This window comes from Notolepis coatsorum, assembly GCF_963971535.1.
Source record: "Notolepis coatsorum genome assembly, chromosome: 5".
NCBI classification, from domain to species: domain Eukaryota; kingdom Metazoa; phylum Chordata; class Actinopteri; order Aulopiformes; family Paralepididae; genus Notolepis; species Notolepis coatsorum.
In genome coordinates, this window is record NC_140169.1 from 11,311,030 (window position 1) to 11,330,001 (window position 18,972).

Below are 18,972 nucleotides of genomic sequence, written 5' to 3' on the forward strand. Positions count from 1 at the left end.
AGTGCAATACCAAGCAGTTGAACCCTTTCACTACCACACTACAGAAGGTAACCCTTTACTATCACACTACAGACGGTTAGAAGGTTAACCCTTTACTATCACACTACAGACGGTTAACCGTCTGTAGTGTGATAGTAAAGGGTTAACCTTCTCTAGTGTGGTAGTGAAAGGGTTAACCATTTGGTAGTGTGACAGTGAAAGGGTTAACCATTTGGTAGTGTGACACTGAAAGGGTTAACCATTTGGTAGTGTGACAGTGAAAGGGTTAAGGCAGGGTTCCACTTCAGCCGATGGTGAGTAACACACTTCAGCCGACAGTCAGCTGACAAAGTCACACCAAGTAAGCATCTCTCCTCTCCTCTCCTCTTCTCTCCTCCATCTCTTCTCTCCTCTCCTATTCTCCATCCCTTCTCTTCTCCTCTCCATCTCTTCTCTTCCCTCCTCTCATCCACCCCTCCTCCTCTTCTCTCTTCTCAGTGGTGGTTTGTCTCTACCTAGCCTGTGTGAGAGGAGCAGGCTCTGGGGTCCTCTGGAGTGTGTCTCCTCCTCCAGCATGCTGAGGACCACAAGGAGCCCGTGCCTGCCTGTCTCCTCCTCCCCCTCCAGCATGCTGAGGACCACAAGGAGCCCGTGCCTGCCTGTCTCCTCCTCCCCCTCCAGCATGCTGAGGACCACAAGGAGCCCGTGCCTGCCTGTCTCCTCCTCCCCCTCCAGCATGCTGAGGACCACAGGGAGCCCGTGCCTGCCTGTCCCGCCCAGACACAGGTGCATAGATGAAAAAAAAGATGGTTAGTAATAGTTAGAGTATTGTGTTCATTCACAGTTAAAGACAGTATAGGGTGAGGTTGAGTACTTTATTATCCAAAGATGGTAAGTTATAGTGTTGTGTTCATTCACAGTTAAAGACAGTAGAGGCTGAGTACTTTATCATCTAAAGATGGTAAGTTATAGTGTTGTGTTCATTCACAGTTAAAGACAGTAGAGGCTGAGTACTTTATCATCTAAAGATGGTAAGTTATAGTGTTGTGTTCATTCACAGTTAAAGACAGTAGAGGCTGAGTACTTTATCATCTAAAGATGGTAAGTTATAGTGTTGTGTTCATTCATAGTTAAAGGCAGTAGAGGTTGAGTACTTTATCATCTAAAGATGGTAAGTTAGAGTGTTGTGTTCATTCACAGTTAAAGACAGTAGAGGTTAAGTACTTTATTATCTAAAGATGGTTAGTTAGAGTGTTGTGTTCATTCATAGTTAAAGACAGTAGAGGTTGAGTAGTTTATTATCCAAAGATGGTTAGTTAGTGTTGTGTTAATTTTTTTTTTTTAATTTTTTTTTTAAACACACATATACAAACATGACAACACACGATAAGATACACAGGCATTAATATACAGTGTATATCCAACGAAATTACCATTTATACCAATGTCTTATACAGGATATACCCCTAATACCTGTTATCTAAAAACCTACACACATATGCTCCAGCTCGAACCCCCCCCCTCCCGGACCCCTCTTTGGATAGTACCTCCATTATCCCTCGCTCCTAACCAGACACTACCATTATAAGCTAGCTTTTATTCTCTCCACCACTTCTAACCACATTGACATTTTGGATTCATTGAGACCCAGAATTCTTGCTGTAGATATTTCTTGATAAATCACATCGAGATATGTAAGAAACCAAACTTTCCGGCACATTTTTTCCGGTTGAAACCAGCGTGATGCGATCAGCTTTTTAGCTACTGTGATACCCGATAAAACCAATCTCTTTAGCTGTGGATTTACTGCAAACTCAAAAACATCATTCAATAGTAATACAGAGGGGTGTACAGGTATATTCCAAGATACGAGTTTTGATATTTGTTGGGTCACATCTTTCCAGAATGTCTTAACTGGTGGGCAGTCCCAATACATGTGCAGTGTTGTGTTCATTCATAGTTAAAGACAGTAGAGGTTGAGTACTTTCGGGAGATGTACCACATTCACACATTAAAGGGGAACACCACCCAATTTAAGAATGAATACATGTTATTCCTCTGATCTAAGACATTGGATAAAATAACATTGGACTTTGGATAAAAGCGCTATATCCATGCAGTCCAAAGTAGTTTAACAGTTACCAAAATAGAATAGTGGTTATTTGTCCAAAATGCCTAGAATCCTGAAGAGGGAAAACAAAGATTACAAATAGTTTCCCTGAACTATCTTCATTGCACACACACACTTTAAACACCTTTAACATTCACTTTAGACACTTTAAACACTTTTTAACACTACACCATATTTTACCTATTTATTACTAAAAGATTTGCACTACATCCCTACCTAATTTTAGCATTTTGTTTTGCATTTTGTTTGTATATTGTATATTTTGTATAGTGTTTGGTCATTATTCTTTAAACTTTTTTTTACTGTATGAAGCACAATACTCAGGAGGCTCATACAGAACCAAGCATTTCACTGTAATGTACATGTACCTTATGTGTGACAAATAAAACAAAACTTCAACTTCAACTTCCTGTGAATCCTGTCCCTGTCTGGCCACCAGGCGCTCTGGTAGCCCCGGGCTGCTCTCCGTCCCTAACCCTAACCCTAACCCTGTCCCTCACAGACTCAGAGGACAGAGTGTGGCCCCCAGGCGCTCTGGCAGCCCCAGGCTGGCCCCCCCGGCCTGCCTGCTCAGTCAGTCTGCCCCCCCCAGCGTCATGCAGCCACTCCTGGTCTCCGACACGCTGCTCCAGGCCAGGGTTCACATCCAGACACGTGAGTGTGTCCACCAATCAAAAGCAGTAGCTTGAAATAAATTCCGATGCGTGTGTGACATTAACCCTATCACTACCACGCCACAGAAGGTTAACCCTTTCACTGCCACACTACAGACGGTTGACCTTCTGTAGGGCGGTAGTGAAAAGGGGTAACCTTCTGTAGTGCGGTAGTGAAAGGGTTAATTAAGCATCACATCACGCGCAGGAGTGGTTTGTGAACAATAAACCATGCCTAGGGGTGGTCTATTGTTCACAAATCACGACTGCAAGTGGTTTAATGCTTTTATACAACTGCCACATTCATCCAACCTTATTGCTATACAATAAACACACATTAATCGAAGATTTATTGAAAAACCATCAGCCAGAAAAAGTAGTTCCCACAACAGCAAAAAAGAGAAATTGCCTCCATGTGGAAGCAGCTCGGAAGTGCATCCAACCAACTAACACATCCAACTGTGTGTTATTGGAATCCAACTGCCTTTCAACTAAGACATCCAACCAACTAACACATCCAACTGTCTTTCAACTAAGACATCCAACAAACTAACACATCCAACTGTCTTTCAACTAAGACATCCAACCAACTAACACATCCAACTGCCTTTCAACTAAGACATCCAACCAACTAACACATCCAACTTTTCTTTAGTTTTTAATTATGAAGTTAGTGGTTGTTATTGGAATGATTGATTGATTGATTGATTGAAAATGTTATTACCAGATGCAGAATGGGTACAATACAGTACGGCTCAATACACACAATTGTTAAGGGGATGCAGACCTACTTTCTATAGAACTTCATTCTTAGAGGCTTCTATAGAAAGTAGGTAAAACAAATTAAAACGTTTTCTTTGCCCTATAGGAAAAGAAAGTTTTCTTCGCCCTATTTTTTTATTTATCTTTTTAAACCTACTGTAGAGGGCCTAAACTTAACCAGTTGGAAACCAAGCGTACAGTAATAAAATTAGCAATCAATCAATCAATCAATCAACTCAATAGGCCATGCTCACTTAGAACAGCGCAGCACCCAGCTCTCTCTCAGTCTGACTATCCCCCACGTTGCAGACAGGAGTGTGTGTGTGTGTGTGTGTGTGTGTGTGTGTGCGTGTGTGTGTGTGTGCGTGTGTGCGTGTGTGAGTGTGTGTGTGTGTGTGTGGGGGTGTGTGGGGGTGTGTGGGGGTGTGTGGGGGTGGGTGGAGACTGAGCCAGCGTCGGACAGTGTGAGAGTGAGGGCTGCAGTCAGAGAGAAGGAAAAAGAAATTGAAAAAGAAATTGCAAATTAATCAATCAATCTATCCGCGATTTTTCTTTTGTTACACAATGATTCATGACCCATAGATTACACAATCCAACATTGTGTAAGAGACTAAGACATTCGCTGTGACAGAATCGCTTGATATTTAGTCGTTATGACGCTATCAACATATCCATTTGTTAAAGATTATTGTCCGCCATCTTGTTTTTGCCGACGGAGTGATCCTGGTGGAGTGATGTGATTCGGTTGTGGGCGGGTCCTGGGACCAGAAGCGTAGAATGGTCTCAATACATACGTGTAAATGGACTGTTTCAGCCAATCAGAATCGAGAAATTTGCATGCCGTTGTATAACCTGCTGTAGTGCGGTAGTGAAAGGGTTAACCTGCTGTAGTGTGGTAGTGAAAGGGTTAACCGTATGTAGTGCGGTAGTGAAAGGGTTAACCCTTTGTAGTGTGGTAGTGAAAGGGTTAACCTTCTGTAGTGTGGTAGTGAAAAGGTTAACCCTTTGTAATGTGGTAGTGAAAGGTTAACGATTCTAAGTTCTATGAGTATTAGTGACGCTCAGCGTCAACTGCACATATCTCACTCCAGTGACGTGCACTGAACAAAAACTCACAAATGTACCTTTACTTACTTACTTACTTACGCCTTTTACCCCGTTTGGGGCATAGGCCGTCAACAAGGGTTCTCCAAGCATCCCGATCCTGAGCCAACCTCTCAAGCTGGCCCCAGGTGTGTCCCATCTTCTTGGCATCGTCTTCCAAGTCTCTGCGCCAGGTGTTTCGTGGTCGGCCTCTCTTTCTTTTCCCTTGGGGGTTCCACCTGAGAGATTGTCTTGTGATGCTCAGGGATGGTTTACGGAGTGTATGGCCAATCCATCTCCAACGCCATTGGAGAATCTCTTTCTCTGCTGGCTGTTGTTGTGTTCGTTGCCACAGGTCTTTATTGCTGATGGTGTTAGGCCAGCGAATCTGGAGGATTCGGCGCAGACAGGTGTTTAGGAAAACTTGTAATTTATTGGTTGTTGTGACAGTGGTCCTCCAGGTCTCAGCACCATAGAGTAGGACTGACTTCACGTTGGTGTTAAATATCCTGATCTTGGTTGTGATGGAAATGTCTCTTGAGCTCCAGATGTTTTTTAGTTGGAGAAAGGCTCCTCTGGCCTTGCCAATCCTGGCTCTCACATCAGCATCTGTTCCACCTTGCTTGTTAACCATGCTGCCCAGGTAGGTGAAGTTGTCTACCTCTTCCAACGCTTCTCCTTCCAGAATGATGGGTGATGTGTTGTCAGAATTGATTCTCATGACCTTGCTCTTCCCTCTGTGGATGTTAAGCCCAAGCCGAGTAGAGTTGTCAGCGATGGTACTGGTCTTTTCCTGCATCTGCTGCTGGGTGTGAGAGAGAAGGGCCAGGTCATCTGCAAAGTCGAGGTCCTCTAACTGCGTCCATAATGTCCATTGTATGCCATTTCGTTTCTCTGCCGTGGATTGCTTCATGACCCAGTCTATTGCCAGCAGGAACAGAAATGGTGACAACAAACAGCCCTGTCTCACTCCAGTTTTTATCTGGAAGGCGTCGGTGGGTTGACCGCCATGAATTACCCTGCAGGTCATCCCCTCATAGGAGTTCCTGATGATATTTCTGTACTTCTCTGGCACTCCGTAGTGTCTGAGTAGCTTCCAGAGGGTCTCTCTATTTACGCTGTCGAAAGCCTTTTCATAGTCAATGAAATTAATGAATAGGGGTGAATTCCACTCTAATGACTGCTCCAGTATTATCCGCAGTGTTGCAATCTGGTCTGTGCAGGATCTGTTTTTGCGGAAGCCCGCCTGGTGGTCTCGTAGCTGTGGGTCGACTGCGTCCTTCATCCGGTCCAGTAAAATCCTGTTGAATACTTTTCCTGGGATGGAGAGTAATGTGATCCCTCTGTAGTTTGCACATTGGCTCAGATCTCCTTTCTTCGGTATTTTGACGAGGTAGCCCTCCTTCCATTCTGATGGGATGTGTTCTTCTTCCCATATCTTCTTGAAGAGAGGATGGAGCATCTCTTCCATCGTCTCTATATCGGCCTTCAGTGCTTCTGCCGGAATACCGTCGGGTCCTGCAGTCTTGCCGTTCCTCAGCTTCTTGATGGCTTTGCGGATCTCTTCTTTTGTTGGCACGCTGCAGTCTATCAGCATATCCCTGTCAGCTTGGTGGATGTCTGGTGGGTCCTGTGGTGCTGGTCTGTTTAGCAGTTCCTCAAAATGTTCTACCCATCTTTCCTTTTGTCTTTCCTCTCCGATGATTGGCTGTCCATCTTTGTCCTTAACTGGTCTTTCCGGTTTACTAAACTTTCCTGACAGCTTCTTGGTGGTGTTATATAAGTCTTTCAAATTTCCATGTCTAGCTGCTTCTTCAGCCTCTGCCGCAAGACTCTCTATATAGTCCTTCTTGTCTGCCTTGATGCTTTTCTTAACCCTTTTTGTGGCTTCTGTGTACTGGTTTTGTGCTTTGACCTTTTCGGCTCTTGTTCGACTGTTGTTGATTAGTGCCTTCTTCCCTTTCCTCTCCTCTATCTTCCTCAATGACTCTGCTGATATCCACTCCTTGTGGTTGTGTTTCTTCGGGCCCAGTACTTCTTTGCACGTTGTACTTACTGCTTCCTTCACAGACTTCCACTTCTTGTCGATGTTTTCCTCCTCTTCTTCAATCAACTCTTGCAGGGCTTGAAACTTGTTCCTAAGTGTGAGTTTGTATTCTTCTAACTTGGTTGGGTCTCTCAGAAGTGCTGTGTTGAATGTTTGTCTCCGATTCTTCTCTCCTGTCCAGTTTTTCTTTAATTTCAGCTTCAGCCGGGCAACCAGGAGGTGGTGGTCTGAGGCAACATCAGCTCCTCTCCTAACACAAACATCTTGAAGGGACCTCCTGAACTTCTTAGTGATGCACACATGGTCTATCTGGTTTTCGGTGTTGAGGTCCGGTGAGATCCAAGTAGCTTTGTGTATCCTTTTGTGGGGGAAAATGCTTCCGCCGATGACCAGGTTGTTAGTGGCGCATAGGTTTGCGAATCTCTCCCCGTTGTCGTTCATCTCTCCTATACCTTGCTTTCCCATTGTCTCCTCGTAGCCTCTGTTGTCACTTCCTACCTTGGCATTGAAGTCTCCCATTATGATGTTGATGTCTCTTTCTGGGTATTTCTGAATGATGTCCTGTAGTCTGCTGTAGTATTCTTCTTTTCTCTCTTCATTGCTGTCATTTGTAGGGGCATAGCACTGGATAATGTTCATGTTTATTTTTGCCTTCATAGTTCTAAAGGAAGCTGCAATGATCCTAGGACCATGTGCTTCCCATCCAATAAGTGCTCTCTGGGCAGCCTTGGACAGCATCAAGGCCACTCCCTGGGTATGGTGTGCATTGTCCTCTTCATGGCCTGAGTACAGTGTCATCTCGCCTGTGGCGAGCCTCTTCTGGCCGGATCCGATCCACCTTGATTCACTGATTCCGAGTATGGCAAGATTGTAATTCCTCATCTCGGCAGCCACCTGCGCAGTCTTTCCGGCTTCATACATGGTCCTTACATTCCATGTTCCGATGGTGGTAATGGCCCTGCTTGAGAGAATGGTGGTCGGCAGGGTAGCTTCCGGATGTTTCCGGCTTTCACTACACTGCGTCATACTTCCTACCTGAGGTCCATCCTCTCTCAGAGCCGGAGATTCTTGGTTTTTCTTTGTTGATGTACCTTTACCTACCAACATCCGTCTGGCCACACCCCCATCCGCTACCTACATAAGCAGGGGTGTGGCCACACACTCATCTCCTTCTCAATAATTTCACCACAAGGTAAGATCAAGGGCCGCAGTGGCGTCCAGACGCTGAGCGTCACTAATACTCATAGAACTACGGTTATATTCATAACCTATCGTTCTATATCGTATTAGCTCCCGCTCAGTGTCAACTGCACAACGGGAGCTAAGCGGGAGCTGAAGCTCGACAAATGTACCCCACTGAGGCCCCCCAGAACCGGGGAGGACCGAGCCCCCCGACCCTCCCTAATGGAGAGATACCCTCCCTATTGGAGGACGGGAGGGAACGGATCCGACCGTGCGAAGAGGAACTCGAGCAACTCAACGCACAGGGTGAGCAGACCGTGGCTTGACCCCACGACTACGCACACGCACAACCCGCATGCCACCAGGGAACGAATGGAAGGAACAAACCTCGTTACCGCCCCCAAAATCACAGGGTCAAGAGCAAAACTCAACCCCGTGGCAAGGCCGTAGCAGCGGAGCGTGAAGGAAGACCCAGACCCAGAAGGGACTGGATCCCCCCGGAAAAAAATGGGGCCCGGAGAGGCCAATGACGCCACAGCATCAAGACCTCACCAGGCGGTCACTAGTGACACCGCCGCCCACATCGCCAGCGTATTCGGACAGGGCCCATCCAAGAGCAGGCCCTTCCCCCCACTAACACGCCGCCTGGCACACTGACCCTGGCATACTCAGGCAGTCAGCATGGCCGTAACTCGAAGCACTCAAGAGGCTACACTACAGCGGGAGCAGGCAGCGCACCGGGGAGACGACCTCCAGAAGAGGCCGATCCCTCAATCCAGGCAGCAGGCACTTGACCCGAGCCTGGAGCACTGCGGACGAGACAGGCACCAAAGGGGTCAACTGAAAACAGCACCCCGGCGGAAGGGGCGTATGCTGGCATTGTTGAGCACCATGTCAAAGCCTCCACCAAAAATCCCTGATGCTCTAGAGGGGCCGAGGCAGAGAAGGCTGACATGATTTACAGACGTCATGAACGTGCAGGGGCACACTCAACCGGGTAACCCGGGAGTTGACTCCGCTCCAACAAACCAGGGAATCAACCACCCTCTTGGTTCAACATGCGGTGGTTGTTCCTATAACCCCTCAGGAAAAAACTCCAAAACACACCTGCGGGTATACACTGGCTATACCGCAGTACAAGTCTTTCAGTTTTCAAAAAGGGGTTATCCCAGGCCTACGGGTCGACGAAAACGACTTCGGACCGGGCCCGGCAGACCGGGACGTACAAAGGGATGCCAGAGGAGTACTACAAAAACCAGCCCCCTCTCAGCCATGCGTAAGCGGGAGAAGAGAGGGGCCAAAAGAATGGAGAACGAACATCTCCATAATATCAAACCCTGTGACATTTTTCCCCCCGAAAAAAGCACAAGTCCCTCAGGGTACCAGAACAGCAGATATGCGTCCCCGGCGGACAACGGGTTAACTGACCTGGACCAGCGTGACCAGAACCAGTCCCGTGTCCTAATCACGCCGACATCCCCAACTCTAGGAGGGGGGGTAGGTACGCGTGTCGATCTAAAACATTATAGAGGGCGCCACCCAGACGGTCCCGTTCGTACCGCGCTCAGTGGCCCACCCCAAGGGCGTGAGACCCCTCTACCTATGCTTTGATCTATTCCGTTAACATCCCCCAGATATGAACGAGAATTCGTCGAGACAAACCTAGTAAACTGGCGCTCGGAAGAGACAAACTCCATCCCAGTTGCCCTATAAAAATGCCGTTTTAATGACAAGACACCAGATACCGTTCCTCCAAGCCACCTGGGGAACGACAAGAAGCCGCTTTTTTAATTAAAAAAAATTTCGGAAAAAAGAAAAAATAATACGGACATGGGTCCCATGCGATGCGGCTGAGGGAAAACACCACCCCGTCAACCACACTTCATAAGAGGGGACGGTGAGCGACGTACCCCTATGACAGGGGGAACCTCATGACTCAACAGACCTATAAGGCGAGGAGTCAGGGAAACCCTAAACAATACCCCGTCCACCTACTCCAAAAAGGAGAGGACGGGGAACCCCCAGAGAAACTTCCCACGTGAGCTGTATAGATTGAAAAGACATATTGCAGCATTGAGCTATGTAACAATTGGGTTAGGACTCTCCGAGGAGGAGCTCTGAACTCCCAGAGGAGAAACTCCGACACCAGAGGAGGAGGCTCTGACCCAATACACACACTACCAGTAGGGAGCAGCGCAGAAGAACCACGTCTCTACTGCGCTGCATCACCCACCAAGCTCAATAATCGAATTGAATTGAATCGAATACACATACAATAGAGCAGAACTCCTTTTTGAAGTTCTACTCACCTTGACAATCTGAGGAGGAGGCTCTGAAACTCTGAGGAGGCTCCCTCACTGGGAGGAAGGGTCCGAACTCACAGAAGGCTCTTTTCCCTGAGGAGGAGCTTCGTGAGGAGGAGGCTCTGAAAACTTCCTGAAACAGATCCATAACATGGAACCTGAACAACTCACGGAAGTCTTACCAATAGAAACACGCTCAGTGACGTACTCTATAGCGGGGGAATTTCCGCGGTGCACACGCCCAATCTTTCAGGGCGTGGGACCAGGCAACTCCCCCCTACCCTATAACGTGCCGAAACAGCAACGTGACAGGAACCCTGAAGGACAGGGGGTTTCAAGCCCTGACCAATCAGAAAAGGGGAGGAAAGGTTTACCAGTTCACCCCTTTACGACCCCTCACCCCTGATACGATGTAATGACAAAGTAGAGCCATGACACCAGTCATAGCATGCTACATGAAGCATTTGACAGCTTCACATAGCTCATGTGCTAACCTGCTATCTGATTTTTACTAAGGAAAAAACACAGAACAGAGAGGGCCCCTTTAAGAGCCCCGGTACCAGACTTACACATGTGCTTCTGTGGGCCAAAACCTAACCCAGTTGTAGATCTCAACGACACACACAACCCTTCATCACAAAAAAAATGGCAAAAGTACACTCTTACTACAGAGGAACGCCGTTTTTCATAACGAGAGAGACATAAGTCCTCGATTACGTATTGGCCACAGGCTTACATCGTATCCCCACAAACACAGTGACACAATATATTGTAAACAAAACATGTCTGAGAGGAGGGGGGGGAAGCCCCAGGGAAAAACCGGGGGGGTCACCCCTCCTACCTTACCCTTGATACGACCAGGTTGAACAGGTACCCCTGTTAATATGTGAACACGCTGTTCATTGTCATCACAGGCTGAGAAAAGGATTCATTCCTCAATCACATGTCACTAAGCATAGCTTCACAGGTTAATTAACCCACTTAGTTGTGAGTTCACCCACGTTACAAACGTTACATGAACACACATGTTCTCATCACAACTAACCAGTTCATTTTTACACATGTAAAAAACAACGCCGATTTTCTATGTAGAGAGAAGCTATACCAGTGACAAGACAATTCACACACAACACGCGTCGTATCCTCAATGTATTGCAGCAACACACGTTTTGGAAAACATCGTTATTACAAAACATTTAGAAGGGAAGGAAAGAAGAAGTGTTTAAAGTCCGGTCAGGACTCCTACCTCCACCCTGAGCGCAGGCCGAGAGGACTGCAACACTGGTTAACGGGATAGCCAAAGTCGAACCCGCGTCTCCTGCGTTGGTGATGAGGGTAATGTCCGCTGTGCCACCCAGCCGCCGTTCTCCATGTTGACGAAGTCCTCGCTGGCATGGCACCCGGTGTAGGGTCGACTAACATCCTCTGTCAAAGATGACGTCGTAGTCAGAGTGTTTAAGGCTTGTTATACTCACAGTAACGTTCAACAGTGTAGCATTAAGCTAACAGCCGCTCCCGACTGATAGCAACAAGCTAACGTTTCCTAGCCTAGTGAACACAATGAGCTAGCGCCGCAGCTAACAGCTGACTGGCTAACAGTAGGCCACAAACTAGCACGCAAGCTAAGCAGCTATCACCTGAACTGTACACAACGACATAACAAGCCACACTTCAGACAGGCCGCCGCCTGAGACCCTCCTCATCCTAAGAGAGAAGAGAAAAAGAAATGTCAACACAGTTTTCAACTGTGATTTACCAGACATACAGCGGAGTCAGCACAATTCCCATACGGGCTGCAGCCGACTTGAGCATGGAACTACCGATAAAGAAGATCCAGACCCACATTTCCTCGTGTTTAGGGTGTACTCTCACATTCATGTGAAAGATGGGGCCTTCACGGGACAGAGAAGCATCCGCTTGTCCAGAGAATCCCGGGTTCAAACCAGATCTCGGTCGCGGCCCACTAGTTTGACCATTATGGGCGTCAGACCAGGACCCTCCATCCGCCGCCTAAGAGGCCGAGCAGAGGACCCCAATCTGGGGCAGGCCTTCGTAAAATTGTCAGCTAACCCCCATAGCATTAACAGACAACTGGCGCCTGCATAGCAAAACATAACTCACCCAGCCCAGAGGCAACCAATGTCTCACAAACAGCCGGTGCCTCCTACAGTCCAGCTGTATAACCGGAGGTTCAATACCTATCCAGCCGCAGCAAGGAGGACTGCAGGTGGGGAGTAGATCAGCGACGCGAGCCCCTAATAGGAAAAAGCCGGTGGAGGTCAGAATGATCATCATCTTCCAGACACTCCAGTGACGAAGACATTATCACCGTATTTTCTCGAAAATAGTGAGAGAGAAAATAAAGATATAACGTCAACGTATCTCCTTGTTCTTCTGTTTTCCTTTCTTCAACTAAACAACCTCGTCAAGTGATTGGTATACAGGCACTCTCTTGTGGTGAATTTTGAGAAGGAGATGAGTGTGTGGCCACACCCCTGCTTATGTAGGTAGCGGATGGGGGTGTGGCCAGACGGATGTTGGTAGGTACATTTGTGAGTTTTTGTTCAGTGCACGTCACTGGAGTGAGATATGTGCAGTTGACGCTGAGCGGAAGCTAATACGATATAGAACTTTCTGTAGTGTGGTAGTGAAAAGGTTAACCCTTTGTAGTGTGGTAGTGAAAGTGTTAACCCTGTGTAATGTGGTAGTGAAAGGTTAACCTTCGGTAGTGTGGTAGTGAAAGTGTTAACCCTTTGTAATGTGGTAGTGAAAGGGTTAACCCTTTGTAGTGTGGTAGTGAAAGCATTAACCTTCTGTAGTGTGGTAGTGAAAGGTTAACCTTTTGTAGTGTGGTAGTGAAAGGTTAACGTTCTGTAGTGTGGTAGTGAAAAGTTAACCTTCTGTAGTGTGGTAGTGAAAGGTTAACGACAGGTTATGTATATAACCTAGTTATATGAGTACTGGCTAAGCGTCCCGCTCTTAAGCCATACCGAGATATACCTCATCTCAGGTACCTATTGTACTCCATCAATGAAAAAACCAAATACACCCCTCACCTGCCAGGCCCCGCCCCTAGTGTCGTGCTACTTAGTACTGGGCATGGCCACCACTCACTCTTCCTCGGAAAAAATCTTTCCAAAGAAAAGTTTCCCCAAGGGAACTCAGGGCACGCTAAGAGCGGGACGCTTAGCCAGTACTCATATAACTAGGTTATATACATAAACTGTCGTTATACAGCGTACTTGCATCGCATCCCGCTCTTAAGCCATACCGAGATATGGGGTAGAGCGGACGCGAGGCCCGACAGATGCACCCCCTGAGGACCCGTAAGCCCACATCAAGGGGGAAGGGGAGTCCCGTCACCCCATCCTTCCTAATGAAGAGGGGGCGCAGTCAACTCCACCCGAGTGCGAACAAGAAGGAACTAGAACCCCTTGAACACACAGCACAGGCGGAACCACGTGTGACACAACACACTGTGGCCCATACCCACACACCCCTGCTACCCCACCAAAGGACGGGAAGCAGGAGAGGCCACAGACCTCAGAACCGCCTGGGAGACAGAACCCCCGGTCATGTCCATGAGGTAAAACCTTACGAAGGGACCCGGGGAGGACCATGAAGCTGCAGCACAGATGTCCTCCACCGAGGCCCCACCCAGCAGAGCGGCAGAGGCCGCCATCCCACGAGTGGAGTGCGCCCCCTGACGCCCCCAGGGGGATCCAGCCCGGCCAACGTGTAGCAGAGGGCAATGCCCTCGCACAACCAATGGGACAGGCGCTGTTTCGATAGTGCCTTACCGGCACAAGAACCACCGTAACAGACAAAAAGCTGATCGGTAGCCCTGAGGCCCTGAGTACGGCTGAGGTAAATCCCCAAGCACGGACCGGACATGACAGGTGAAGGCCCGCCTCCAACTCACTAGCGTGAGGAGGTGGATGAAACACCTGAACCACAATATGACAACACTTATAGTTGACAGACGTAACACCAGGCTCAACCAACACCGCTTATGGTGTGGGAGCCGCTTGACAGCACAACATTCTCACGGACAGACCCAGGCTCAGCCATCAACTGGGTGTCAGCCCCTGTCCCCATGAGAAGCGAAAAGTGGGGCCGCACACGCTTCAACAAAGGCACGCGGCCCGCAGCCAAAGGAAACAATCAGAGCCCCCTTTTTCCGCTGGTGTTGGGGGAGGGAGTGACCGGAGAGCGGGCTGCTCGCGGCAGGATGGCGACGGCTTGTATATTCCAAACCGAGCCCATCCAACATGGCCGATCCCTTGGCCGCCAAGGCTGTCGGCCTTGTGGACACCTGTCGATTCAACGCCCAGGATACCTCTGGCGGGGGAAAACATGGCCGCCTGTCGAGGGCCTCGTCATCGCCGTTGACGAGGCCGTGCTCTCTCTTCTTCTGGCTGCGCGGTGTGAGGCGGTGTGGGGCCTAGGACAATACCGCCCGCGCTCCAGCGGAAGACAAAAATCCTCTGCGGAGAGGGGAGCCCTGAGCGGTTATAGCTTGCGGCTAGGTCAAAGCTAATAACGTCAACAACCTCGCGCGATGTGTCGACGTCGGCTGGCCCTCAAGGCCCCGCCACCAGACACCATTTTTTTATAGAAAAAACAGCAATTCAAACACAGTTACTAATCGCTGCCAATTCCATACCGTGGCGGTACAGGCTGTAGCAGCCCACCAGCCACTCGCCGGGCCAACCCACCTCATGGCGTCGGCCGGGCGGGGCACTGTTTCAACATGTCAAAAGCAAAGGACTGATGCAAACACGGAGCACCAGTGGTGGTTGCAAACAGCAACCTCCACTGTGGTGTGCACCATGAAGGGGTTAATGAATAAATGAACTAACACCACGAACATACTGTAGAATGGGCAAACCCATGCACACGACGTTAAGGGGAGGCGGACCAGAGAGAACCAGTCCTGCATTCATTCATAATATTCACAACAGCACACCAGCCCTAGACCTCAGCTCATTTACCCAAGAAGGTAAACAAAGCCCCCCCCCCCGCACTACTCCCCCAGTAGACACCGATTGACCGTCAGCATGAATGGTTGGGAGGAGGGAAAAACTGTAGTATAGACAGACATTCCCATAGCAGAGAGACAGAATAGAAACAGTAGCCCAAAAATAGCATAGCGTTAGCCGCGCGCTTCAGAATAACGGGGAAAACAACAACGTTTACCCAGATATCCCGCCGCTTGCGCCAATACACACTCGGTTGTCTCTCGGGACAACCCGAGCACATCACAAACGACAGCATTTGTCATGCCTAGTGACATCCCACAGCGGGGAACAGTAGAACATTGACCCAGCATTTATAGCATTTTAGTATTAGCAGCGCGCTCCAGGACAGCCTGGGAAACGTCCACCTCTTAGAGGGACGTTTACCCAAACATCCTGCCCCTGGCGCAAAATACAACTCACAACAAGCAGCATTTACTAACACCAGCGATAATGCCTAGTGGCGTAAGTCCTACCTTGTGCGAGGTAGCTCGATAGCTACACCTCACACGCTGTCCCCTGTCTGCTGTCAACAAGACAAGGAAACTACCGAACTCGACACTGAGATGCATGGAAAATGCATCCCGCTGCAGAGTCGCAGAACCGCCAGAACATGCCGCGAAGATTTCAGGGGTAGGCAAATCTTCGGTAAGCACTCAATATTATCTAAACTTTTCGAACAGCTAGTTGCATAGGGCGACTTGCATCCGCTATGATGGAAACAAAATTAGGAAGAGGAAGAGTGAGTGGTGGCCATGCCCAGTACTAAGTAGCACGCCACTAGGGGCGGGGCCTGGCAGGTGAGGGGTGTATTTGGTTTTTTCGTTGATGGAGTACAATAAGTACATGAGATGAGGTATATCTCGGTATAGCTTAAGAGCGGGACGCGATGCAAGTATGCTATATAACCTTCTGTAGTATGGTAGTGGAAGGTTAACCTTCTGTAGTGTGGTAGTGAAAAGGTTAACCCTTTGTAATGTGGTAGTGAAAGGTTAACTTTCTGTAGTGTGGTAGTGAAAAGGTTAACCCTTTGTAGTGTGGTAGTGAAAGCGTTAACCCTGTGTAATGTGGTAGTGAAAGGTTAACCTTCTGTAGTGTGGTAGTGAAAGCATTAACCCTCTGTAGTGTGGTATTCATCATTTATTTTATTTGTTTTCTTTTTGTCCAAATAGCCTACGAAAAGACCAACACCCACAATGTAGCTCATATCCACAAGTCTTAGAATTAATTCCATTCCATTGTTGTAGAAAAAGGGGTTAAAACAGGTCCCAGAGCTGTTCTGTTGCTTTGGTCAACAATATTCATCATGTTAAAACAGGTCCCAGAGCTGTTCTGTTGCTTTGGCCAGCATTATTCACCGCTGCAATGAACATTGTACTGCATTGCATTGCATTGTACTTTCTCCTGGACTTGAGTGTAACGCTCATACTTGGGGAACATACAGCTTTCTGTTTACTGCTGTACATCGATAAATAAATAGTGCTTGTTTCCTTCTGAAGGCAATTTTGTAGTTTATTTATTTATTTGTTTATTTGGACGGGACAATGCAAAATTAATGAACACCGTGGAGTGTAAAAATTGCCGGATTTAGCACGAGGCTAATTTCCATCCGTTGTCCCCAAACATAAAAACAGGACTCATAAAAACAGTAAGAAATGTACAAACACATAAAAACAGCACACATAGAAACAGTCAAACATTTACAAATACATAACAGCAATACACAGAAATACTATGGCTAGAGATATGTGGTCACATGACTGGTTGGTCTTCAGCCATTTTTTTTAGTTGCTCTCTAAAAGAAGCAAGGGTGGGGTTTTCCCTTATGGAAATGGGGAGACTGTTCCACATTTGACTGCCTTATATGGACAGGATGTTTTGGCCAAACGTGGTCAGTCTACGTTGGACCATGCAGTCACCTCTGGTGTCTGACCTGGTGCCGAGTCCAGTGTTTATTTTTTTGTAGATGAATTCCTGTACAAGGCCCCTTTTTCATGATAATACATAATGTTCTGTATCCAATGATCTTAGCATTAGATTAGATTCCCGGTTGAGAAGAGAGTAGGAAGCTGTAACACTTCCCCCGGTCCTGTGAGACCAGCCGGCAACCCTCCACCCGGTTCGGTTGGTCCAGGACTCAGACATTCACAACCCCCCATCAATACCCTTCACAACACAACATTGGCAACCGGTGGGCTGAGCCAGGGCCCTATTCCCCGTACCTGGTTCAACTAAGTCGATCAAAAGTCCCATTATCCAGATTCAATTAACCTGATGTTTGAATCCGCGCTTTCCCTGTTCCTCTAAGGTGGATTCAGTCTCGTTCATTCGAACCAGACTTGATGCTCAGGATAAGTGCGCGCGGCCGCCTCAGCTGAAAAGACAGCAGGTGTCGATTGCAGAAATCCTGATTTTCTAACGGCATTGATTGATTGATTGATTTAAAACTTTATTAACATATTGCAGAATGGGTACAATACATACGGCTCAATAGCCTCGCCGACAAGTTAAATGCATAATCTATAGGCTAATGTTAAATTCCTCATTACCCCAATCAATCAGATTATATTTCTTTAAATGTGCCTGATGGCAGTGGGCTTAATGGAATGAATAATCGAATGAGATCTATTGCTAGCGAAAATAATTAGTTAAACTCTATATATAGAATAAGTAGATACAAACAAGCCCAAATAGTATCTAATTGATAAGAATTAATAGATGCTTATGAGGATATCTGCACTGTATGCGCTCGGCCTAGGTAACATGTACTTTATATATAAATACAATTTTCAAGGCGCGACCCCCGAAATAACAGAGAGGCTTGGAGCCGGCTATACAGTTTCACTATTAATCAGGTTTAATCTGTTTCGGACATAATCCATATGCATTGAATTGATTAATCTTTGGTTTATACCAGTGACGCATGTTCATCATCAGATAACAATGCTTGAACAGATAAATGCATTTTCTCAAATGCATTAATGTGATGTCAACAGCTCATTCAATTGCTCAAATCCGTCAAACAGCGCATCTCAGACATTTTAATCCCAGTTACAATATCACAATAACGTGTGAGTGATGATACAATTCAACAATCCTCAGATTCCTCGTAATTCATAATCCACAAAGACCACAATCCACGCATAGACACTTCAATTTTATGCTTGAATGAAACACAATCCGGGCACTCCGTTAAGCAAATCTACAGCGGAGAATATATGAAACTAATCAGAGCCAAACGGCCACATGCAGTGTGTATCGCGACTCCGAGCGCCGTATATGACGTGCATTATTTTATTTAGGACAAAGTAAATCTATAGGCTGAATATGATTTATTATCAGAATTTAGGTCTATTGTTTTACATTTCAAAAGCCCCCTCTAGGAAAACGAAGCACAAAAACATAATTTAGAATGGTATAATGCAGATCTACACTGGTAATTATTTCAGGAAGCGAGCTGGCACTTCTTTGCGGGGGTGTGGCCATGGTTCATCCAGCTAACTGAACTTAACCCTGCTCCGGACCAGGTTCAAACTTTCTGATCTGTTACCATGGCGATTTAAAAAATCCGACTTCGGAGAACGGAAATGTCTGGCTTAAGTCAAGCTATGCTGAAAATTATCCGGCTAACTCAGTTAACCAGGTACGGGGAATAGGGCCCAGATGTGGAAGATCTGGCATCAGCTCACACACCTAATTAACATTATCATCTGCCATTTATGTTTGTTATGTTCATTGTCTATGTTGTCATTGTTGTTTCCATTGTGTTAGTCTTGTGTCCCTACTGTCTGTGTTTTGTAAATGTGTTTTAGTC

The 18,972-nt window shown here is 47.2% G+C and overlaps 1 protein-coding gene across 2 annotated transcripts in view; it reads left to right on the forward strand.

Moving 5' to 3' along the window:
- The first annotated feature begins 547 nt into the window (after positions 1-547).
- map3k19 (mitogen-activated protein kinase kinase kinase 19) overlaps positions 548-18,972 on the forward strand; it is a 92,817-nt gene continuing 74,392 nt past the window's right edge. The window contains exons 1-2 of one of the 2 annotated variants that reach the window (XM_084314616.1): positions 548-765; positions 2,613-2,764. In XM_084314616.1, coding sequence (XP_084170742.1) covers positions 554-765; positions 2,613-2,764 — 364 coding nt within the window. In that variant the 5' untranslated portion in view covers positions 548-553. Of the gene's footprint in view, positions 789-2,612; positions 2,765-18,972 lie in introns of both variants that reach the window. The other variant, XM_084314617.1, reaches the window with a different exon arrangement.